This window comes from Dasypus novemcinctus, chromosome X (assembly GCF_030445035.2).
Source record: "Dasypus novemcinctus isolate mDasNov1 chromosome X, mDasNov1.1.hap2, whole genome shotgun sequence".
NCBI lineage: Eukaryota > Metazoa > Chordata > Mammalia > Cingulata > Dasypodidae > Dasypus > Dasypus novemcinctus.
The window spans coordinates 17,464,350-17,490,670 of record NC_080704.1 but is presented as its reverse complement, the minus strand read 5'-3'; the positions used below and the strand labels follow the sequence as shown (position 1 = coordinate 17,490,670).

General features: G+C 42.2%; 1 protein-coding gene across 2 annotated transcripts in view; it reads left to right on the top strand.

Moving 5' to 3' along the window:
- PIR (pirin) overlaps positions 1–26,321 on the top strand; it is an 87,846-nt gene that overhangs the window by 30,974 nt on the left and 30,551 nt on the right. For both annotated transcript variants that reach the window (XM_004449063.5, XM_004449064.4), the window contains exon 6: positions 24,147–24,231. In XM_004449063.5, the coding sequence (XP_004449120.1) occupies positions 24,147–24,231 (85 nt within the window). The remainder of the gene's footprint in view (positions 1–24,146; positions 24,232–26,321) is intronic.

Here is a 26,321-nt window from a genome sequence, read left to right as displayed (position 1 = left end):
GGGAGGGGGGGGAAATTAAATAAATAAATAAATCTTTAAAAAAAAAAAAAAAAGAAAAACAAATTAAGGTTCCCTCCCTGTTAGGCAGATCTGACTGCTGTCTACACCGCTGGCAGAGTCACCCTCGTCTATGCCCTTCTTGTTTACTTTTAGTTGGAAACATGGCCCTTCACTATGTTTTTGTGTTCCATTTCTGTTTGACCAAGCATGGGGCAGTGCCCTTGTGGTTATATATCACTTTCCTTTCCTCCATCCCCTTTGAGGTCTAGAGAGAGAGAGATGTTTCCATCTAGGGTTCAAGGGCCATCCTTCAGGCTATACCAAGGTGGATGATGGAGGTCAAGAAGATCCTCCTGTCCTCTCACGAGATGTTGCCCAGTTGCATGTATTCCAATTGTCTGTAAGATCTCATTTCAAGGAGTTGAGCTGTCTGCAGCTAAAAAGAGAAATCAGACCAACTGATGTAATAGATAAGTAAAGCCAGCAATATGACAAATTCTCAGAGTTAGCACCTGCTTCTTAGTTTTTGAAAACAAAACACAATTTTCATGTCAGAGCTAGTTCCAATTACAGGCAGGAGAACATTTGAAACCACTTCCAAGTAGCAGACTGTATGGTCTTGTAATCAGAACCTAGAGAAAGGTAATGTTTTAACCTTGTAAACCACTGTCTTAGTAGCTGTGGCCATTATTTTCTTTCTTTTTTTTTTTTTTAAAGATTTATTTATTTATTTAATTTCCCCCCCTCCCCTGGTTGTCTGTTCTCGGTGTCTATTTGCTGCGTCTTGTTTCTTTGTCCGCTTCTGTTGTCGTCAGCGGCACGGGAAGTGTGGGCAGCGCCATTCCTGGGCAGGCTGCACTTTCTTTTCACGCTGGGCGGCTTTCCTCACGGGCGCACTCCTTGCGCGTGGGGCTCCCTCACGCGGGGGACACCCTTGCGTGGCACGGCACTCCTTGCGCGCATCAGCGCTGCGCATGGCCAGCTCCACACGGGTCAAGGAGGCCCAGGGTTTGAACCGTGGACCTCCCATATGGTAGACGGGTGCCCTAACCACTGGGCCAAAATCCGTTTCCCTTCTTTTTCTTTTTCTTTCTCTTCTTTCTTTTCCTTCTACCCTCCTTCCCTCCCTGAAGTGAATTACATTTTCCTAAGTAAATGATCAATCTTTATAAAGGGAGCATTTTAATAATGGGCTCTTGGAAGCCTAGACAAAATTAATTTGGATTCTGAGAGACACTGGTTTATTGTAAAGATGGTGGGGAGCTGTTGGCCATTTCTTTCTGGGTCTCATAGGATCCATAGTTTTGTACATCTGCACCCTTCCTCTTCTGCTCATCGAGGAATGACTGGGAGCTAAATAAAATCTAGATCTACCATAAAAACAAATGGAAGAGCATTTCGCATCAGGAAGACAATTTTAAGTTATAAGGCGAGGCTGAGAATATACCTTTCAAGAGGTTGAAGTATTAATAAACAAGAGACAGTCAACAATATCTTCCCTCCCCCACAACTAAAATATCTAGGAAAGGGAACTAGTGACCATTCCAGACCTTCCTCAATTTTAATATTTATATGGACCACCTGGGGGACTTGTTGAAAGACAGACATTGATTTGGCGTTCTGGGTAGGGCCTGAGATCCTGCATTGAACAGGTTCCCAGGTGATGCTGATGCTGCTCGTCCCTGGACCACTCTTTGTAACCTGTGACATGGACATGGGATCCAAAGCAGAGGAGGTGTGTTAGTTTGCTAGGCTTCTCAAGTGAATACCATGAATGAGTTGACTTACACAACGGCAATTTATTCGTTCACAGTTTCAGGCTGGGCCAAAGGTCCAAATCAAGGCATTCTCCTGGTGCTTCTTTCTTCTTGAAAACAGATGTTCTGAGACTACTGACAATCCTTGCCTTTAGCTTGTCACGTGGCAAGGCACAGGGTGGCGTCTCCCCATCTCCCTTCTCTTCTGGGTTGCCATGATGTTCAGCTTCTGGCTGCGACCTCTGTGGCTTTCTTCCTTTCTGTCTGAATTTGATTCTGCTTATAAAAGACACCAGCAGTAGGACAAAGACCCATCCTGATTGAGGTGGGCCACATGTTAACTGAAGTCACCTCATCCAAAGGTCCTCTTTACAAGGGTTCACACCCACAGGAATGGATGAACTTTAAGAACATGTTTTGCTGGGGTACAGAGCTCCAAGTCACCACAGGAGGTTCAAGCAGCAAAACTGTCTTTTTGCTACTCCCAAAGGTAGAAGTGTACCTGATTCCTAGGTCATATGTGTCAAAGCATTTATTCAGGCCTTGGAAAGGCAGAGCCAATTTTGTGCAAGATTCTGCCAGGGCAGCACGGTCAAAAGTGAAGGCTGAAGGGAGAAAAGATAAAGATGGAATACTTTGAATAGTTTCTGTCACTCGTGGAAGGTCAAAAAAATCACATGTTTATTTAACCAGTATGAAATTCTCCAAACCCCATTCCATTCTTATCAGGAGCCCATCGGTAATATTTATTGCCAGCTCTCCGTGGAACATGATTCTTTTCCCAACAAATGCCTGCCCTCGCCCCCTGTGCTTTAAATTCCATGATGTCAGAAGCAGACCTTGAAGAGGAGGTCTCAGCCCCAGCAGTATCAGAGAAAGGCAATCTGGAGCCAGGCTGCTCAAGTTCAAGGCCGGCTATACCACTGGTTAATGTGTTATTTTGGTATTTGTTTGTTTTATAATAGTCATTCTAGTGGGTGTGAAGTGGTACCTCATTGTGGGTTTGATGTGCATTTCCCTAATGGCTAATGATATTGAACATCTTTTCATGCACTTTTTGGCCATTTGTCTATCTTTGGCAAAAAATGTCTGTTCAAGTCCCCTGCCCATTTTTAAATTGGGTCGTGTGTCTTTTTGTTGTTGAGTTCACCGCTGACTACTTTGGAGAAGTCACTTAAGCTTATAGGCCCTCAGCTTTCTCATCTGTGAAATGGAGATAATAATAATGTCCCAGCTTAGAGGGTCACCAGGAGGTTAGATTGATTAATATGTATAATGTACTTAGAACCATGCCTGCTGCAGAGTGAGCCCCCCATCAGTCATTGCTGTTTCTACTTCTTTGCAGAAGCTTTGTGTAGTGTTCATGTGGCTGACAGATATAACAAAAGGAATTTTCCTTCTGATGGGCAGACTGGATTGTCTTGTATTGGATGATAACCAATTTTTAAAAAATTCCATTTCCAGAGGAGTTTGCCAAAAATCTCATGCAGTGGTTCACGTCTTGCTTACCATCATGCTCTCAGCACCTAAGCCAGCCTGAACATAAAAGAGGCTCAATTAATATTTGCTGAAGGCATGGATGGAATAAATAAAATGAAATGGTTTTGGAAGAAGAGAAACCAGGGAGGGTAGTAAGAAGACTGACGATACAGGGATTAAGCATTATTACAATACACTTAAAAAGAGCTTATTAAAAGGTTAAGAGAACAGTACACCTAGCTAAGTTATATTTTTAAAAATGTGATAAGCTAAACAAATAAACTATTTTTAAGGGTTTGGCATGTAGGGGGAAAATAATCAGATTGATTTTTAAAATGTGAATACTAGGCTGTTTTGCAAGGCTCAAGTTATTCCCTCCAAGTTTCTTCAATTCATACCGTGACAACAATGACCAATTGACATTTTGAGGCTTGCCTTTCCCCTTGGGGGTCCACAGGCAGGTGGCTTCCTGTCTGCTTCAGCTTCTTCCATGTGAGTTTCCAGCCCATGGCTTGGTCTACAGAGTAGCAGACAAACTTGCCAGCCTTCAAGATGTTCTTGCTGATACCTCCCCTTCCTCCCCCTGATTTAGCACCCACCAACCTAGGAGGGCATCTCTTGGCAATTCTTTCCCAGCCAATAAGCAACCAGCCTGTTCATCAGCCAACATTGGTTGTTGACTGGCACATGATTTAGAATCAACTCTCTGATTCACACCTCTGATTTCCAAGGGCTGGTGGAGCTTCCAAGGTACCTGGCAGGCCATGGGTGCCCCAAATGCTTTGGCCTGTACCAGGAGAAAAGGAGCTGCCCACAGTATTTTGTTTCCATCCAAGAAACTAAATTTAAGGGCAGAATGTCCTTTGAAACACTTCGTCACCAAAATCAGCGATAAATACCTACCTTAATTTGTTTTAAAAAAATACAATTTATTTGGCCCTCAGAGAAATACTTCTATGTAGCTTGCCCAAAAGGCTGTGAGTTTTTGGCAATCATAATACTGGACCGTAAATTAGAAAATGTTTGCCTTCTGCCTATTTCTGTATTTTAGGGGAAATTTTAATTCTTTGATCCTATCCGACATATTAGTAATGGATCTTGCCGACTTCACGGTTAATCATCATCTTCAACCCCTCTCCTGAGTTTTGTCCCTGTTCACCCTGTGATGCGGGGAGAGCTGGACCTTTCCCGTAGGATGCTACTCTTTCCTTCCCAAGCTCAGAAGAACAATTTTTCAAATTAGAATTGTAAAAATGACTAAACATGATTAAAAATGATTTAAACAGGTCGCACATACACATGCTTTTTTCCTTTTTTCTCCCTTTTCTTTCTCTCTTCTTTTTTGTTTTGCCTTTGAAGTAGTCCAGCGAGTTCATGGGTTTAGCTTGAAAAAGAATGACAAATAGTGTCTTAGTGGCAGAGGCTGTGGACTGCGCAGTGGGGTTCTGACAAGGGAGCTGGCGATATACCTCCAGCTGACCCCAAGAGTGAGCAAAGGGCAAGCACCACTTTCTCAGAAAGGAATCCTCCCTTCCAAAGACCTCTGTCTTTTCATTAATTTAGTTATGAGCAGAGGACCCTGCAAGAGACTTAAAAACTGGGTATTTGAAAGGGGTTACTTTGGAGTGAGGGTGGAAGCAGGAAAGATAGGCTTGAGACTTTTCTCAGGATGTCTTCTTCCTTGCGTTTTTATTTTTACTTCTGAAAGATGGCAGTGTTTATATGTTTAAAGCACCAAATTAAATCCCTCGAGGGAAAGAAACAAATCTTAAAATTGAAAATAAACCGAAACAAATGAGGAGCCTAAAATTGGTGTAAAAAAAACAGAGAAAATCTTTATTTTTAAGGACTTTTAAAGATAGTTCTCTAACTGTATATTTTTAGCAGGATATTTTCTAAAGACAAACAGCATGGTGTAAAAGTTTAAAACTTTATTCCGTAGTTTTATCATTAGTGTTGGTATTATAATTTGGAACAAATTTTTGAACATTTTAGGGAAAATCAAAAAAGTAAATATGTTAATTTTTAAGGAATCAAGATTTTCAGTGTAAGAAAAATAGATGCAAATAGAAAATCAAAGAGCTAAAAAATATTGTAACATCAAATGTTAAATGAAATATTAGATGGAAATTGTAAAGAAACTGGATGGCTATTATCTCTATAAGATAGTTTCTAGAAACTTAACATGGTTTGATCATTTTAGTTAGGAATCCCAAGATTTGGTGATATGCTTTTGTTTCTTTCTGATAGCAGTCCCATTTTCCACTTGTTTTCCTTTCTATTGATTTTTCTTTTTAGTCCATGTTTAATTAGGTGCTCTGAGGAATACTAAGAGAAGCCCCACCCAAGGAATTCATGATCACCCAAATGACTTCTGGCTGAATTTCCTTTTGAGACCTGAAATGAGTGACATTTATTGGGTGGGGATGGCGGGGGGCAGGATATCGGCTTGAGGGAGAAAGCTTCCTGGTCTCCCTCTGTCCTACGTCACAGAGCAAGGAGGAAGCCAGAGCATTTGGGGACAGGATATGTCACTATCTTCGGCTCCTTGCTCCCATTCACCAAGGCCCAGCCCAGACCCCTCTCCTCGGTGAAGCCTTTCCAGCTGCCCCAGCCAGCAAGCATCTCGACTTCTGCCCAGGGCCACAACTGATGAGCTTTGGGGACTGGCAATGATCATTTAATGTACCTGTCCCATTTCTCTCTGACCTTTATTCATCAGTCATTAGGTATCTCCCACGGGCATATCTTGCTGTGCTCTGGAGACATGATGTGAATAAGATACTACCTCTGTCCTCAAAAAAAAAACGGCCACAGTCTGGCCGGGGGCAGAAGCCAGCAAGCATCAGAACTATCCTGTGATACAAGAAATGCTGAAACAGCAGCATGTGCAAGTCCCCTGGTAGCTCAGAGGAGGCAGGATGAACTCTGCTGGGGTGGAAGAGGAGAGGGAAAGAAAGAAAAGAGAGGTGGGCCTGGCTCGTGCGCTGTAATGTTTTGCATGAAAGGCTTGGGGAGTGGGAGTGGGGTCACTCTTTGGGATCACAGTGGGCGTGCTCACGGCAACCAGATGGCTGGTGAGGTTGCAACAGGGGCAAAGGAAATGATGGGGACAGAGGGAAACCTGAGACAGTTTGTCCCCTCCTAAGTTTTGCCAAGGCCAACCTTGCTTGTCTGACTATTTTTGCGTCCTCTTTCCCAGGATTTTAAATAAGAGGCTTGAGGTTCAGGTGGGGTGTGGCCCCCAGCAGGCCTCGAGCGAGCAGTCCTTGTTGGGCTCACTTCACAAAGCAGTTCATTTTATAGGGCCTGCCCAGCACAGAACAGCGAACCTGAGCAGAGGCGCAGCATCAGTCCACAGACCAGTGTCTCAAACTTGGCTCTGATTCAGTGTTGAGACTGGGCACCGCTAGAACCTGCCCATCTTGTTTAGGAAATAGGAGGACACCAAAGAAACGCACCCAACAGCTTCAAGGAACTTGTGGCAGAATTATCCTGTGGTCAGCGGCCATAGCTGGCACTTCATGGGCAGTTCGGAATGTTCAAATAAACAGCGGTCAGCCTCTGCTCAACCCAGCTGTACAATAGGGTGCGTTTGCCCAGGGCAACCTGCTCACCCCGTGAATACCATTCTTGGTGGCCATCGAAGGTATAAGATGTTCTTATTCTTTCAAGATGTCCCTGCTGACCTAGTCACCTAGCTAGTACATTCCAGCAGTGTCCAGCCCTCTTCTGCTGGTCAGTGGAGAATGGATTGGTACACTTATAAATCAGAAGTGGCATCTGACCATGCTTACATCCTCAGCCCTAGTAATAAGATTTATAAATTAGCAGGGAAATTTAGACTGAGAACATAATGAAAGCAATAAAGACCCAGCTGTCACCTTCAGTAAAGGTGAGGGGCCCGGGCCCTTTTACATATCATGGTAATCACTTCTGTGGCTGTCAGGGCCAGTCCTTTCAGGATGTGATAAATCTGTCCCCAGGAATACATTATATATCCCTTCTAACCACAGGAAAAAAAATGTAGGAGTGCTTCAGAGACTTACCTTTAGACTCGTGCATGTCGCATTCAAAGCTGGGCTCTTGCAGCAATGAATCTGGGTGGATGTCCATGTTCTAAAAAAATGGTACCATCTTCTAGAAAGCTATGTTGCTGATAGCTGCGAACATAGTACTTAATCTTCACCAAAACTCAGATCATGTAGTTCTGGAATGATTTCACCAAAACCACCCTACACGTGATGAGCACAAGCAGCATAATTCTGATTCCTTGAACCATTATGGAGCATTCTGCTCCTGTGGCCAGGTCTAGGTAACTCCAAGATACCCAAGAATTTCAGTCGGCTAAAAATCACTTGTGAAATATCATGTTGGGGTCTTAAAACCACAGGGAATCCTTTTCCCCATGTATTGCACACCTACAGGCTGTTTAGTTTTACCTTGTCTTAGCATAATGGGCCGGGGAAACTGTCAGGACCTGCCATTCCTGGGAGGGCTTCCGGCTGGACTTTGGGGAATTGGAAGGAATTCCCAGGAAGGAACCCACTCCCTTGAAGTTCACTCGCACTCAGCAGACTTGTACCAAGGCTGACTCTGTGCCAAGTACTGTGCAGATACAGTGGTGAAGGAGGCAGGGAGCTGCAAGGGCAAAATGGAAGGGGCACACACGTGAGCTGGTATCCTGAGTGTGAGGTGGTGACTCGTCAGACTAGTCAACATGGCGACTTTATGGGAGGGCAGAGGAGGAGGCCCAACCCAATCTGCAAGATGGCAGAGTCTACATAGTACAGAGAAGACATGAGCAAAGAAAGGAGTTTGTGCACAGACGTGTGAAACTGTGTGGTGATGTAGAAATCAACGCTTTGAGACAGCCCACAAAACATATGTTCATTTCCTTAAGCATGAAAACTGGACAAGTTATCTTTCCCCTGTACATTTTCTTCTAGAAATGTGCATTTCTTTCTCTCTCTCTCTCTCTCTCTCTCTCATTTAACTTTTCAATTTGATTCTCTTTTGTCTTTTTCATGAAACCCAAGCCCTCCTGCCCTCTTTTGATTCCATATTAGAAGACCCTTCATAACATTGTGGAAAGACCATGATGGCCATAATTTTTCTTTCTTGGTCCAACAAATAGCAATTGGAAAAATTTAAATGCATCCTTTTAAAGGAACCTATTTTGAAATCCAGAGTAAGGCTTTTTTTTTTTTAACCCACCACCTTCAAACACTTGCCTGTGGTCATTTTCCTTTCATCTTTAGGCCTCAAAGACAATGCTGACTTCTCCCCCTTTTGCTATTCTTTAATTACAAGAGAGAGGGAGAGCCAGGCTGTGAAAACAGGAAGAAGAGGCCACTGACACCTTTCCTTCTCCATCTTGGTTTCTTTAACACTGGTCTCTGTGCCTTTCCACCCTTCTTCCATGAGAGAGTTTCCTTGAGACTCACTTCCACCACCACCAATTAGAATTTCTGCCTATTGAGTCATCCTGGATAGTTCTTTTCCCATCATCCTCCACTTCCAGCCATAGCAGCTCTGCTTATCCTGAGTCAGGCCCCACCAACATCATTATCTCCCATGGGAGACTTTGAGTGTCTCTGCGTATGCAGCCACTTGGACTTGGCTGGTGGATTTTTGCAGTATTGGATATGGATTTGAAGTCATCTGTTATTTATTTGTCCAAGAGAAGTTTTGAGTGAGAGTTCCTATTGACTGGCATTAAATGTCTTCATAGGTTTTAACTGCCAGAGTCTGTCAGCTAGACAAGAGAAGACCAATACATTGAAGTGGGTTAAGAATTGGGTAGAAGCCAAATGTAGGGAGTGGAGGTGGAGGAGGAGGCCAAAATAGTAATATAATATTCCTCTCTTCACCTTCAAAGTTCAGAACAAATTGAGAAGTAGACTGAGTTGTTGCCAGATGGGGATCAAAATATCATCTTTATCACCAGTAAAATACAGATAAGAGCACATGGCTTGTATCTGAGACCTTTGGGTCTTCTTATAATACTCCCCTAACTTTATTAAACATTTCCAGGCAGAGCTGGACATTTGCAGGCTTTCCCTTCAGGAACAGGCTTATTTCCACATGGTAGAAGAAGAGAAGAACCTTTATGTCCAGAGGGCAAGCCATTCTAGAGAAAGAGAAAGGGGAAAGAGGAGAGAAGAGAAAGAGAGGGGAGGGGAAGAGATCCCTCACCTGGACTGCATATGGCTCCATTAAGACTGCCAAAGATGAATTCATTCAACCCCAAATATCATTTATCTCACTCTAAAAAATAGTCCAAAAAGGTAATAGGAGACACATTTATCACAATAACAGCTCTGGATCTGTGAAATTGCATTGCACAAACAAATGTCTAAGCCCTAGAGCAGGTATCTGCAGAAAAGTCAGTCAAGAGCATTTACATGTCTGGGAGGACCAAACCCTGTAGCCATATTGTCTGCACCCTCTGAGGTGAAGCATCAGATGCTTGTGTTGGTGGCAGCTCCAGACACTTGTTCTTGAGAAAATTCTTGCCCTTCCATGGATGGCTCATATGAATACAGGGAGCTGTTCTCACCAATATGCAGAGAAATGTAAATTTAAATCATCTGCTAACACTTGATAGCCATCGGGTTGTCAAAAATTAGAAAGTCGGGTATTATTAAGTGCTGATGAGGATGAAAAGAAATGGAAACCTCATTCCTGCAGGGTTGGTGTATCTGTATTTCTTGTGGAGAGCAAGCTGGCATTTCTTAGCAAAATTAACTCTTCATATAGCCTATATCCCAGCAACTCCACTTCTGGGTACTTATGTAAAACATCCCCAAGCAGACAGATGACTGTGATTCTCCCAGCATCCTGGGTGGGAGAAATGAGTCAGAGATGATGAAGGTGTTCACTCCTTAGGGGATGGGTAAGTAAAAGGTGGTGATTACACCTGAGATGATCTGATGTTGCTGTCAGAAGTCATGGAAAGATTTATTAATAGTTATATGATTCAATCTCAGGAAATAATGTGGAATAAATCAGAATGAGGAGGCAGTTCAACGTACAATGCTGCTTATTTTTCAGGGACACCTATATATCTAAATAAACATTCCAAAGTTAGATGGGAAGAATGTCCACTATGCATGCTTACTTTGGAGCCATTGGGGGGAGATGGGGTTGAAATTGGGAGTGACTGGGGACAAAAATACAATAAAACAAGAGGGGGTCTCATGATTTAGGATGACTGTGTGCCATGGACCATGGCGTATGACCATTTCAATTGCATGCACCCAAGGTCAGATGAGAGAAGGAGAGGGAGAGGGAGAAAGAGAGATTTGTATCCAGCACCAGCTTTTAATTTCAGTGGTGGAGGTGACCTCTAGTATCAGCAATTTTATGGGATTCTAGGAACCCCTAATATGCCAAGAATCCTCCCTGTCATGTTATTGAAACTGTACCAATTAGAGGGTCAATCTATTGACAGTATAATAGATGGAAAAGAGTATGGATTGTGTTGTCAAGCAGACCTTGGTTCAAAGCTCAACTCTGCCATTTAATACCTCTGTGACCATAGGAAAATTGTTTTTTGAGCCTTATTTTCTTCATCTGCCAAATGGGGATAAAAATACATAGTCTTTAAATTATTTGTATATCACATGCCCAGCAACAGAGGGTACTAATAAACTTTTGTGCCCTTTTCCCTTCTCTGTTTCCTCTTTTCTGCTCCTTCATTACCTTTATTGACAGCAAATCTGTAGACCTTTCTGGAAAAGGGAATGGAAATAACTAACATCTTTTGTGTGCTTCCTAGGTACTATGTTCTGCATCATAGCTAAGTCAAAACTAATACAAGTAACATTTAAAACTTAATAGTAGACCCCTTTTAAAAAGTGAAAACATAAATAAAAAATAATAAAAGCATTTTATTTAACCAAAATGTTAACATTTCAACATGCAGTCAATATAAAACACTGTTAGATATTTTACATTCCTTATTTTTGTACTAAGTCTTTGAAATCTGGTGTGCATTTTACACTTACCTCACATCTCCTTTCGAGCTAGCAGTGACACTTCACATGCTCAGCAGCCACCTGTGGCTAGTGGCAACTGTATTGGACAGTACCGTTCTGAGTGTTTTACCTCTGTCAGTTAGATGAATCCTGATTTCACTTGGGCTTTCTGGGAAAACAGAGCCTGAGGCAAGCATTACGTGCACTCTCAGGCCAGTGAGAGTGAAGGAGAAGGGAAGTGAGACAGCGGGCTTGGCCACGCATGACATCACCAGACAGACTGTAAAGAGCCCTGCACCTCAGAACTCTGTAATGGAGGAAGAAAGGTTTTCTGTCATTCCCCCATTTCCCATCTCTCTTTGCTCAGCATTTGCCCCTTGAAGGGCTAATGCCCTGCTCTTCTGGATTGTGTCACCTGTCCCCTTCAGGCAGCCTCTGAGGAGGTGACATACCACCACCTATGGCAGGAAACTTTGCATTCACTCACCTCTTCCCATGCCCTAATGGAGTATTAGGATGTGAATGAAGTTCTCCGAACAGCCCAGAGTCTAGAATTCCTGACTTATGAAATGCTTTCCAAGGCCAACCAAGGCCTGCTCTTCATTTTCCTTCTGGCCCTTCCCTTTGAATCAGAATGTCAAGCAGCAGTAGATGTCAGAGATAACGTCTTCAGCTCCATCACTTTGTACATGAGAAAGCTGCAACCCAGACAGGCAAAGAGCCTTTCCCATGGTCACACAGCTCATTGTGGAAGGAGCCTGGATCCAAACTCAGTTTTCCTGACTTTTGCCCCATTTTATTTGTACATTACCTTTGCCTAACCACACCATTCAACCCTTGTACATAAACTTGCTAGATTGGTCTCTCCATTTGGGGAGAACCTTAGCTCCTTTCCATGGAAGAAAGCTTCAAAATGAACATCTCTCTTTCTGGACTGAAAGCTTACCTTTGGTCACGTATCTGTACAAGCAGACACCCCTGTCTTGTCATGTTAGAACATTTTATAAACTATCACCTAAGAGAAGCCCTGTGCCATAATAAATTCCCCCCAATCACAAAAATGAAGGTTATATCTATGTGAATGTATTGGTCCCCAGAGTGTTATAAAATCTTATCTTTGCTAAATAGTTTCCTACATTACATCTTCATGCATTTTCTTGCAAAAAACATCCTAGTAAATACCAAATGCAACTAATAGGGATGGAAAATGTTATACAGCCCTGTAAGGAATATTCTGGTATCAATTAATAGATTTTCTGACTCAACCTTGGAGCACATTACCCCTGGATGGGAGCTAAGGGCTAGGTTGGCCCCTTGTCGGCATATTAGGGGGGCATTTATGGTTTTCTTGTGCCATTGCCTTTATAAGGTTATGGATCAATTGTTCACACAAGAGATCGGCATTTGTTTCTTTCTCTGGCTTTAATTTTCAAAAACAAAAATTGAGAACAACATCTGTAACCCAACTTCAGGCAAGGATGCTGACTCAGACAGTGACTAAATCCAAGTCCAATTTCACAACTAACATGTCTGATTAAATTTCAGGACTGAATTCTGACAACATCTTTACTCCCTTCACTTTTGCCTGTCTCTCTTTGTTACCCCCCCCCACACACACACACAATGAAAAGACAAGGAAATAGAAGATTACTGTTGATTAAAGGACTACTTGAAAAAGGATGCTGTAGAGAGTAGACTATCGTATAATTTGGCTACTTCCAAAATTCTTGGTCAGCTGGACAGCTTGATGCACAAGATTTTCTGTCATCCTTCATGTTCAAATAATAGCTGGGAATGTTTTCTGGCTACTCTTAACTCTTACCCTATACGGTGTTATTGGCGTTTTGCCTAAGCGTTCCTTGTCTTCTCTTTGTATAGCACTTCATGTATATGTCAAAATATGATTTCAGATTTTAATCCTTCCCACGATACCTTTGGCACTGAGGATAGAAACTAGTCTCCCCCACTCCTTGTCAGAGTTGTTTAAAATAATCAAGAATTCAGCAATCAGAGGGCTTTGGATTAGGGGCAGAAGACATTTTGTTGAAGAGCAATAATCTCTTCTACCCAGTGAGGATGGGAAGGTTGCTTTAATATGGCAGATCTACTGCCATATTAGATCTTAAAAATCTCCAGGAGTAAAGGGGAGGGTGTGTTCCCCCACCCAGGGGCCATAGGAACTGGCCGTGATTTTCTTGAGAGCATGGGGAGGTACAAGGGATGGAGAGAATGGGTCTGTGCTGATGCGTTTTCTTACCCAAGGCAGATTCCAGCAGACCATGACAGTGAGAAGGTGGTGGAAGGAAAATGAGATGATTGAGTAACCTTGTGGGGGATGACAACATGAACTTCCTAAATAGATCTTCCTCTATTAGATGGGGCTCCTGAGCGAGTTAGTGAGGTGGATACCTGGTTTTCCCTCATTAAGGATCTTCCTTGTGATGGTCAGAAAGACAACCTACCTGAAATAGAGCCAATTATATGTGCTAACATCATAATGATCAAAAAGATGATCTCCAGTTGGGGAGAAGGGGAGAATAACTGAGCAAGTGGAACTGGGAAAATTGATTTGCTATTTATAAAAAGAAATCCATTTAGCTCTTGATCTCACAGCAAAATTATTTCTACATATATTAAAGAATCAAATGTTAAAATTTTTGAACAAGAAAAATATATAGGCAGACATTTACACAATCTTTGGATGGGAAAAAATATTCTTTTTAAGTTTAAAAGCACTGAAGGCAAAGATTGATATATCTGACCCATGTCAGAAATTCCATAAATGAAAGTAAAGGCCAAAAACAACCTGGGAGAATTTTACAAGTATTACTAAGGGCTAACAGCTTTAATTAAATTTTAAAAAAAACACTCGTACAGATTGATAAGACATGCACCAAAGTCCCTTGAGTCCACAGCCCCAATTCTCTGCCTCCTCTCAGAGCCATTATTCACAGAAAATTGGCCTACATAGGTTATATCCACTTGGCCCACCCTCTGTATGCTGCCAACCTGGCATCCATCCCCACTGGTCCAGTGGAACGGGTCACCACTTACTTCCATGGTGCCAAACCCAGAAGTCTTTTTTCCTTTCCTCCTGTCAGCTCTTTTTCTCCTTGGCTTGGCGATTTCCTCTTTCTCCACATGCACTTCCCTTTTCCTCACCTTTTGGAGAATACATTCTGGTGTCTGGTTGCTCCTTCTCAGCTTCCTTTTGTAGGTAGGTATCTTTTCTTCTACTAGACTCCTAAACACCTGAGTTTCCTGAATCTCAGTCCTGAGTCCTTTTCTCTTCTATTGACCATCCTCTCTGAAGGGGACAGCATCCATCTTATGGCTGTAGGTACCATTTATAGGCTGACAACTCCCACATTTATACCCAGACCACGAGCCTCACCTCTGAACTCTGTGGACACTCATATATTCAGCTTCCTGCTTGACATCTCCATTTGCCTGGTTCCCAGGCATGTCAATTTAAAAGAGCAGAAATTGAACTCTTGCCCCCCCCCCCCACTGCCTTGATTATAAACAGACCCTCACATCCAGGCCTTCGGCAAAGCCTTTCTAGTTCCAAAATATGTTTCAAGTTCATCTGCTTCTCTTCCCATCCTCTGCTCAGACTCGGCCTGGACCATTGCAACTGCAGCATCCTCTTTAGGGGACTTTTCACTTCTATTTGTACTCCCCTCCAGTCTTCCATACAGCAGCTCAAGCCATCTCTTTACAATAAAGACTGAATCCAGTCACTCTGCTGCTTCAGATTCTTCAGTGCATTCCTGTTGTACTTTAAAGAAATTCTACATGCCTGACTATGACCTACACCTGATTGGGTCTCTCCTAATTCTCTAAACTCATCTCATGCCATTCTCCCTTGTAGCAATCACTTTGTGTCCGCCATATTGCTCTCCTCTTGGTTACTGATACTCTTAAGCTCTTTACTGCTTCAAGGCCTTTGCACATACTATGCTCCTTTTACTGCCCAGAAACTTCTGATCCCCAATTCTTCTCATTCCAGCCTCCACTTCAATCTCATCTCCCCAGAGAGGCCCTCCATATCTATGTACATTACCCCACCCCCATTTTATTGTCTTTTTGTACCCTATGTATTTCTTTTGTAGCATGCATAATTTTATGTTTCATTTGTTAATTTAATTGTCTTCCTCACTAGAAAGTAAACTGCACAAAGGCTGAGCAAGTCTGTTATCCACCGACATGCATATCCAATGACTGGCAAATAATAGGCTCTCAATCAATAATTGTTGAAGGAGGGAATTAATCAATCAATCAATGACAGTTCAAATAGATTAATGAACCACTAGTTTATTTTAAAAGAAATGTTTGTCTAAGGAATGGTCTTAGACTTCACACCCAAAGCACAAATACCAAAAGAAAAAATAGATAAATGGGACCTCATCCAAATTATAAACTTTTGTGCCTCAATGGACTTTATCATGAAAGTAAAATGTCAGTCTGCACAATGGAAGAAAATATTTGGAAACTGCATATCTGATAAAGGTTTACTATCAAGAATATATAAAGAAATCCTTCAATTTAACAACAAAAAGATGAACAACCCAATTTTAAAATGGGCAAAAGACTTGAATAAACATCTCTCCAAAGAAGATAGACAAATGGCCAGAAAGCCCATGAAAAGATGCTCAATATCATTAGCCATCAGGGAAATCCAAATCAAAACCCTAACAAGATACCATTTCACACCCATTCAAATAGCTACTACTAAAAACTGAAAAATTACAGGTGTTGGAAAGGATGCAGAGAAGTAGGTACACTCATTCATTGCTGGTGGCAATATTAAATGCCGCTACAACTGCTATAGAATTCAGTTTGATGGTTCCTCAGAAAACTACGCATAGAACTACCATATGACCCATTAATCCCACTAATAGGTAAATACCAAAAAAAATTGAAAGCAGAGAGGCGAATGGATATTTGCACAACAATGTTCATTGTGGCATGATTCACAATTGCCAAAGGGTGAAAGCAACCCACGTGTCCATCATCTGGTGAATGGATAAATAAAATGTGATATATTCATACAATGGACTATTATTCAGCCATAAAAAGGAATGAAGTCCTGGTGCATGCGAAAACAGGGATGAACCTTGAAAACATCATGTTGAATGAAAGAACCAGACACAGACAAATATTTTATATCTTACTGATTTGAAATAAATAAGCAAACTCATGGAATCACAAGGGAATGGAGTGCAGAAAGGGAATGGGAAGTTAGGGCTTAAAAAGTACAGGCTTCCTATTTGGAATGATGGAAATGTTTTGTAAAGGAAGGCATTCAACATTGTGGATGAAATTAACAGCACTGAAATATATATCTGAGTATGATTAAAAGAGGAAATGTAAGATTGTTCACATAGTAACTGAATTTTTAAAAAATCCATGGACCTACACTGCACAGTGAACCATAAGTTAAACCATGGACTTTAATTAATAGTACAATTATGAAAATGTGCTATCATCAATTGTAACAAATGTTCCACAAGGTCTTGGTGGTGGGGTGGTGTATGGGAATCCTGTATTTTATGCATAATTGTTCTGTAAAACCATGACTTCTCTAATAAAGAAAAAACCCACAATGGAAAAAAAAAAAAGAAAAGAAATGCAAGTAGCCTAATTATACACACAAAGGACTGAGAATAGTGCCTGGTATATATCAAACATGTATATATTAAGCTTATTATTATTATATCGATAGTATTTAATAGTATGTGTTAAATTAATAATAATAATTTAAATATCACCCAAACTCATAGTCATATTAAAAGAGTAGGGACATACCAACTGATGCTTATTAAAGTTTGCTGAGATTTTTAAAAAATAACTAACATTTTCATGAGATGCAAACTTTAGAGGTGAATACCAAGTGATTTGGTCAAAAGCAGTTTGGATGAAAGTAAGTCAGATAGTATAACAATTGACCAAAATGGTGATTTGTTCACAGGCAAATATTATTAGAGACTGGTATTGCAAATATTGGTGTTTCTACTATAGAGGTGGTGCTTTTAAGCTCCCCCCCCAAATGTTCAGCTTTTATCCTTTTTCTTTTGTCCATTTTTCCCAAAGATTTTCAGGCACAGTCCTTTTTAGCAACAATCCTTCTCTTCATGTTCAGTACAAGGAAATACCAAAGAACAACAACAACAAAAACTCAACGTCCAACAATAGGGGATTTGTTGGAATGAGTTGTATTTCTAACAATAAGGGATTATTTGGAAAACAAGCCCCCAATTTTTGGAGCCCATAAAGAGTTGAAAAACTGCCCTGGGGCTCAGCAAAAACCTGTGCCTGGCAGTAGACCATTTTAGCAACGTCACTGTTTAAACCAGATGATCCAGCTGACCAGTTTGCTTTTGGTTAAATTGCTTTTGGCCACATTGCATTTCACCATGAACAGTTACTTCAAGAGTCTTCAAAATGGCCAGACCTTGCAGAGCAGGGTTCTTAACCATTTTTGTTCTACAGACTCCTTTACCAGTCAGGTGAATGAATAGTACTGTAATTTATTTATTGCATACATTTATAAGTGGAGGAAATGCTAAAGTTCAGTTAGAGATCCAAGAAAATAAAGATAATGAGTTGATTTTTTTCAATTCAAGCTCACGGACCCCATGAAATCTTTGGGGTCCATGGATCCCTGGTTAAGAACCCCTGTTTTAGACATAATTTCACTTTGCAGGAAAGTGCTAGAAAGGTGGTCAGAGATTTACGTGCAGAGGAATTCATCAAAAGTCAGTGATGATGCACAAAAACATAAAGCATAATGCCCAACAATAGGGGTCTGGTCCCATGTAAGGACTGGGGTCCACGAACAGAAATGCTGTTTCCTTCTCTTACAGGATGTGGAGGACTGGCACTTGTTGGGTGTACGGTTAGAGTAATTTGCTTAAGCAACGTATAGTAGGATGAAGACCTTGTATGCATTTGTTGCAAAGAAGATCACTAAATCATAAATGGTTTATCGAAATAGTCCCCCAAAAGAATTGTGAAAGCATTTATTACTGTTCCTACCTGTGACTACAAATCGCTGCCACTTGTTTTTAGGGACGGCCAGCAGGGTGGTCAGAGCTGCAGCCTTCAGGGATAAATGCGCTGCAGTTACCTATACAAAGGGGAGCCATGGCAAAATGAAAGACTTGCCCTCTGCCGCACTCATACGTACCAACAGAGCAGGCGCTTCTCCTTTTCTTGGGAATATGTTTTTAAGCCACAGGGCTTCCAGGTGGGAGTGATTTTGTCCCCTAATTAAGATCATATTGATGAGTAAAAGCAGAGGAAGAAAGCCAGCTTGACAGGGATATCCTACCAAAAGCCGGGGTAAGTGGGAAGTCTTTGAAGGATATAAGTTGAAGGTAGCCGGGGTTCGGAAAGAAGTGGTTTTGTAGGCCATGTGTTGTCGTGCTTGTTCTGTGGTCATTAGTAGAGTGGTGTCTGAGACAGAGACTTATTAAGGGTTTACTTCTGACATATTTATAGAGAGAGACAAGGCTTTCCTGGATCTGGTAGCACCCCTGTTGTAGGTTAGCCAGTATTTACCTTAACCTCTTAGGAAGTGTCACGTTACTTACCTTCTAGAAGCTTTCTCTGCATGAGATTTGAACCATACGTTTTTAAGCCACTAGGCTTTTCAAGTTTGGACTAAAACCTGTTAAGGAAAGTGTTCCAAACTGTCTTAACCCAAAATTATGAGATGGGAAGAAAGACAAAAGCCGGATGGCCTTGGGCCTTAGTACTATTAATCATAAAAGGGGGAAATGGAAAGGACAAGTGAGTTTATATGGCTGTGAGTCTCCAAAAAGAGTCGGGAGGTCATCAGAGGGGTGATGCTTATGCATGCCTCAGCAGGGTACCAGAGACAGCCAAAGTAGAGAGAAACCCAGGTGCTGGTTCTCCTGAGGGCTGCAGAGACCCACAGGTCCTATGGTCATGGCAGATGGCTCTGGAGTTCAGGGCCATGTCATTTGGCCCTACTTCGGAGTTTGTGTTCCTGGGTGTGATGGAGTTGGACTCAGATATGACCTTTCTACACATGCCTCTTCTGTTACTTTTATTGGACCTGTGGTTGGCGCAGGGGTTGGTGTATACTCAGGAGACCTGAATCTCTGAACTGTCCATGTGATGGCCAGGCCCTGGGCCTCAGTAGACTTGCAACTCCTACCCTCTGGATTATTGGATTTACCCAGCCAGTAACAGGGAGGTCAAGAAGGTCAACCACCACACCAGGGAGCCAAGCGTGCCTACAACTGCAAGCAAGAGAATTGCATCCATCATCCAGGTGGAATCTAAGGCCCCTCTTGATATAGAGGGGGACTGGACATAACCATCCCAGGGTCCACAGGATGGAGGAATAGAGTATGGATTAGAGTGGACTTATTGGTGTTCTGCTGGGGAACTAGTGTGATTATAAAGGAAGAAATTGTAATATTGATGTGGAGAGGGTGGCACGGTGGCTGCTGATGGTAGGGAGAGGGAAGAAAAGATGTGGTGTGGGGGCATTTTCAGGATTTGGAGTTGTCCTAGGTGGTGCTGCAGGGATGGATGCTGGACATTGTGTGTCCTGCCGTGGCCCACTGGGTGGACTGGGGGAGAGTGTGGACTACAATGTGGACCACTGTCCATGTGGTACAGCGGTTCTCCAAAATGTATTCACCAGGTGCAGTGGATGTGCTGCAATGATGGAAGAGGTTGTTGATGTGGGAGAGGTGGGGGTGAGTGGGGTAGGGGGGTATATGAGGACCTCATATTTTTTTAATGTAACATTTAAAAGAAAATAAAGAAGAAGAAAAAACGCAAAAAAACAAAAAAGCACAACAGAGAAAGGAGAAAGAAAACAATTCACTGATGGGATTCAAATGCATTCCTTCTGCCCATGCTGAAACAGAATTCTAGGGAGGAGTGTTTTATCTTAAGTTGTTATGGACCAATTAATTTTAGTCCTGTGGCTGTAGGTACATTGAGAGCTAAGTTTTAACCAAAGAATGATTTGTTTATTTAAATTTACACTCCATTTTGAAGCTCTATTAATAGTTACTACTATTATGCTATTAATAGTGTACATAAAAACAGAAAACAACACAGGAAAGAATATATAATGGCCATATTGCTTTCTGGTTGCAAATCAGCATTGTGTTTGATAGAAAAATTAAATCCAGGTTTGCTCAAAGTGCCTTCGAGGCTGATGTTACCATTTTTTTAAGGTAAATAACTGAATATAAGCGAGATGTGCTATTTCCACAAAGTTACCCAGGATGATTACAATTAAAATATAAAACCTACCTGCCTTTCCAAAAAAAATTAAATATATTAGTGAGTGTATATGCCATATACACATACTCATGAAAGCAGCTTCCAAACTGAGTTTTTTTTCATTGTAGATTAATTAAAACAGAATAAGATACATTTAGGTTTGTTTTGGATTTTGAGGGAGTTGTTTTTTCAAGAAATGTATTAAATTTAAACTTTGAATGGCCTGATTTTCAATTTTAAAAAAAAAAGGATCCTGAAATCTGAATTCTGTAGATGTGAAAAACACCTTGAAAATGAATTAAAAATTTTCCCTTTAGCCCTTTTCACATTGTAAGACAATAGGATATAGGTGTGGCATTATAAAGGTCTCTCATGGGCGTCTGTTTAAAAATACTTAAATATATAAATGAATACAGATTCCCTCCCTCTCTCTCTCTGTACTGTTCCAGTCATAAAGAGGTAGATTAGTGTTTTTTGGACAACATAGAAGCTGGAGGCAGGAAATAAAAGAACCAGCCAGAGGGCAAGAATGCTGACTGAGGCTGAGGAGCAGGTGGTGGCCGAGTTAACCAGCAGCCCCCAGTCTCTCCTCACAGCCTTAGTTGCCCTTCCCCACCTGTGTCCAGTTCTAGTCTAAATGAAAACGGTAATTCTCCACCTCAGAATTTCAGTCCCCCTCTCACCCCCCCCGGGGCGGGTTTCAGAGTGGACCACTAAGCCCAGAAGAAGACAAGTGCTGTGCTAATCAGCACAGGACGCAACACTGTACACTAGCATCAAAGACTCCTGGTTTCCAGTTCAAAATGATGTTTATGAGAACATTCTGGGAGAATGCTAGTCAAAATTAAACCAAGAACCGCTTTGGGATTCATTGCCTTGCTGTAGGCAGGGATAGTGCGTCTGGCCCTGAGGTGGGGGTTGGGAAAGAGGCTTAACTCAAACAGGGGTCCTCTTGTCTGGAAGAGAACAAACTATTTCCCAAGCAGAGGGGTCAACCGATACTATATGAAGTTTAACCCTTGATTACCCTGGAAGTAATTTTAGCAGACAAAACCAGGCTCTTTCCAGATGGTGCCTTAGACAATGATCCTGGAGGACCTGATCCCATCCCCCACATGGGCTGCCCTTATTTTTTTTTATGTTTCAGGCTCTTCAGGTTGAGTGTGACTCTCCGGCCTCAGGGTGCACTTGGTGGCACAGGTGTTTCTGGTTTCATTTATGTCTGCACAGCGGGGTGGGCTGTCTTGATGTAGCTTGACCTTTAAAGCCAAGTAAAACCACCTACCAGACTATTCTAAAGCCCACGGCCTCAGCACATGAGACTTTCATAGGAAATTTAAACAAAATCTTTTATAGCCAGCATGATTTACAGTCTCTCTTCCAAAATCGAATGTACAGAGACACACTTTGACCACGCCAAAGTCACTTGTCTTGAGAGGCATTTTGCAACATCTTGATAAATATATGGATGAAGACCCTATGTGTACTATAAATAGGTGTATTATTATACACAGGATTTTCCATTACAAAGCATCATTCAGCAAATACTTATGGAACATCAACTGTGCGATTGGCACTGTGGGCTGGCCTTGGGAATTCATGGCGAAGAAGGCAGGTGGGTCCATGCCTCATGGAGCTCACGTCATTATTTTCTGTAAAATGACACCTTCGTCAAGGTGAATAAAAAATTCTGGGCTCCAAATTCTCTTTTTGTCTGTTTGCATGTATGAGTTTTCAAAAGCAGGCGTGCTTATGGAAATACAACTTGTACACAGACAAGCCCACAAATCGAGGGTACAGTTCCAAGACTTTTCACCAAGTGAACACACCCATGAAACCAGCTCCCGGGTCAAGACAAAGAATATTGCCATCCCCCCTTCCCGTGATTAACCTTTCCAAGGTAACCACTTTTGTGACTTCTGACACTAATTCTGATAGATTAATTTTGCCTTGTTTTGAATTTTATAGAAGTGGAGTCATACAGCAGATGATGTTCTGGGTTTGCCATCATTCACTCCGTATTAAGCTTGTGAGATTCATCTGAGTTGTTGTGTGTAGTTGTGTTTCCTTCATTCTTCCGTTGTGTATGCATGTGTTACAAGTCATTCATCTGTCTTTGTTGGAGGGCATTTGGGATATTTCCAGTTTGGGGCTGTTCCCAACAGCGTCACTCTCAAGATTCTTGGTATGTGTCTTTTTGGTTTTTTTAAGATTTCTTTCTTTCTTTCTCCCCCCCTCCCTCCATTGTCTGCTCTCTCTGTCCATTCACTGTGTGTTCTTCTGTGTCTGCTAGTATTCTCATTAGGTGGCTCTGGGAACCGATCCTGGGACCTTCCGGAATGGGAGAGAGGTGAGCTTTCTCTTGTGCCACCTTGGCTGCCTGGTTTTTGCTAAGTCTCTTATTGTCCTTCCTTCCTTTTTGTTGTTGTTGCATCATCCTGCTGCATCAGCTCTCCGCGTTGGCTGGCACTCCTGTGCAGGGCAGCACTGCTGCGCAGGGCAGAACTCCGCGTTGGCCAGCTCACCATGTGGATCAGCTTGCCTTCACCAGGAGGCCCTGGGTAACAAACCCTGGACCTCCTTCGTGGTAGATGGGAGCCCAATTGGCTTGAGCCACATCCACTTCCCTCATACATGTCTTGTTCACGTTTCTATCTGGCACACACCGCGGAGTTGGTTGTAGGTTATCATATACCCACAGGTGATGCTTATACTCGTCCATACTGCAATGCTGCCAAGCAGTTTTCCAAAGCTGTACCAAATCTCAGTCCCACCAGCACTGTATAAACATTCTGGTTATTCCGCATCCTTGCCAAATTTGGTGTTACCTGCTTTTTCATTTGAATGTGTGTGCTTTTAAGTTACAAAAAGACTAGGAACAGGGGAGTTGTGATGAACAGTGAGTCATCATAATGTTTGCAGCAACAGTGACAAGCCCTTGGATTTTGCTCCATGCCAAGGACTCACTTACTTTTCTCTGCTTAACTGTCGATGGAAGCAAAGCCTCTGTGTATGATGGAAGGTACCATACAAGTTTGCTTTTCTTATATTTTTGAGTTGTAGCTTTTTCAAGCCAGCAGGGGTGGGCTACGTTTTTGGCAAAAGGGCTAAGAAAAAAAAATACCGATATTTATTGGCTACCTTTTTGAATTTCAAAGTGAAAACAGCTTTTTTTGAGACCTGGAAAAGAAACATTCATGTAGATGTGAGATAACCTACCATTTCAAGGGAAGACTGAAGTTGAGAAAGTCGGGACAACTGCTGGCCAGCTTAAAATATTCACGTCCAGCCATATTTGAGAAGTGGCTGTAGGCAGACAGCTGTCAGCCTGAGTTTAGTTTCTCAACCATATTGTAAAGCTAGGGGGGTGAACTTGTACACCAAGACCCTTTAGAAGGGGCTGTATTGGCAACCTGGCCCCCAGCTTTAACTTAATATTCATCCTTTGTTTCAGTTGATTTAACACATCATTAAATTAGTGTTTGATTTTAAAATATTAATTAAATTAATGTTTGATTTAAATAATTAATTTGATGAGTGCTAAATTTAAAATAAGGGAGCTAGGCCCCAGGCCTATTACAGAAGGGCCCGGGTGAGGTAAAGGAGAGCCTTACTCTTGGAAAAACGCTGATGATTTCCTTTTCCTTTTCAGTCCAAGATTTACACTCGCACACCCACCTTATATTTGGACTTCAAATTGGACCAAGGAGCAAAGCATTCCCAGCCTATTCCTAAAGGTATGAATGGATGGCTTCTGGGGTTTAGTGATCATTTCCGGATAAAACAAGGGGCTGCTTTCTTTGGAATGCAGTTGTTTCTCAACCTCTGCCCATAGGTGTGTGACTGGCTGGGGGAATGTGAGTTTACATGAGCAAATATGACTGAGGTCTTTCAAGTTAAGAAAATCAGGAAGTTAGAGTGATTACAACTGAAAGTGGGAGGATTGCATCCAGCATCCATGTGGAATCTGAGCGTCCTCTTGACATAGAGGTGCAATGGACACAACCAATCCAATGTCCACATAGAAGAGGTGGCATTGGATTGGGAAAAGTGGACATGGTGGCTGATGGGTATGGGGAAAGGCAGGAAGAGATGAGAGGTGGAGGCGTCTTTGGGACATGGAGCTGCCCTGGATGGTGCTTCAGAGGCAATCACCGGACATTGTATATCCTCACAGGGCCCACTGGATGGAATGGGGGAGAGTATGGGCCATGATGTGGACCATTGACTATGAGGTGCAGAGGTGCCCAAAGATGTACTTACCAAATCCAATGGATGTGCCATGATGATGGGAACGAGTGTTGTTGGGGGGGGAGAGGGGGGGTGTGGGGGGGGGTTGAATGGGACCTCACATATATATTTTTAATGTAATATTATTACAAAGTCAATAAAATTAAAAAAAAAAAAAAAGAAAATCAGGAAGAAATCAGCGAGTGTTCAGGCCAGAGTGTCCTGGCCACACCCTGAGTTTACAGGTGTGGACGCCAAGGCCCACAGGTCAGTTACTGGCCAGGGCCACAGAAAGACATTGTGGGCAAGGCATGTCTCCTGAATTCCAGGTCTCTACTGACTCTCAGTGTTCCTGGAGGCCAATTCAGACCAGCATCACTTACAAATAAGTACATGCTGGATTGGAATGCAGGTGCTGCTGGATCCGGGTGGTGGTTTGGCAGATTTTAAATTCAAATGGACATTTGAATCCAAAGAGTAATTAGAAAACTCCCAAGTATTTAAAGCCAATTTTATTTTTTTAAAACGGTCACATCTGAAGTCATGAGGCATCACCATCAAATCCTTATTTTCTTCTTTGTTTGGTCATCCTGGCTATTTTTAAGTATATAAAATCTTTGCAATTAATTCCATTAAACATATGCCTATACTTCCAGCTGATTTTATTTTTTTATTTTATTTTTTTTATTGACTTTGTAATAATATTACATTAAAAATATATATATATGTGAGGTCCCATTCAACCCCACCCCCCCACCCCCCCTCTCCCCCCCCCAACAACACTCGTTCCCATCATCATGACACATCCATTGGATTTGGTAAGTACATCTTTGGGCACCTCTGCACCTCATAGACAATGGTCCACATCATGGCCCATACTCTCCTCCATTCCATCCAGTGGGCCCTGTGAGGATTTACAATGTCCGGTGATTACCTCTGAGGCACCATCCAGGGCAGCTCCATGTCCCAAAGACGCCTCCACCTCTCATCTCTTCCTGCCTTTCCCCATACCCATCGTCCACCATGTCCACTTTTCCCAATCCAATGCCACCTCTTCTATGTGGACATTGGATTGGTTGTGTCCATTGCACCTCTATGTCAAGAGGAGGCTCAGATTCCACATGGATGCTGGATGCAATCCTCCCATTTTCAGTTGTAATCACTCTAGGCTCCGTGGTGTGGTGATTGTCCTTCTTCAACTCCATCTTAGCTGAGTATGGTAAGTCCAATAAATCAGATTGTAGGTGCTGGAGTCTGTTGAGGCTCAGGACCTGGCTATCACATTGTCAGTCCAGAGATTCAAATCCCCTAAATATATCTTAAACCCCAACATTAACTGCACCTCCAGCACATTAGCATGAAAGTCTTATGAAGGGAGATCCCATCTGAGTCCAGATTCATCACACATAAACACCATTTCCAAAGAGGGGCCATCTGCCCTGGTAGTTAACCCCATCGGCCATGACCATAACTCTCATGGGTCTCCTTAGCCTTCAAAGGAACCAATATCTGGGGGTTGTATCTGCTTTATCTGTCTCTCTGACTCTGCTCAGTTGTGCATGAGGGCAATCCTTCTGCCAGCCTCCAGGCTTCCAGC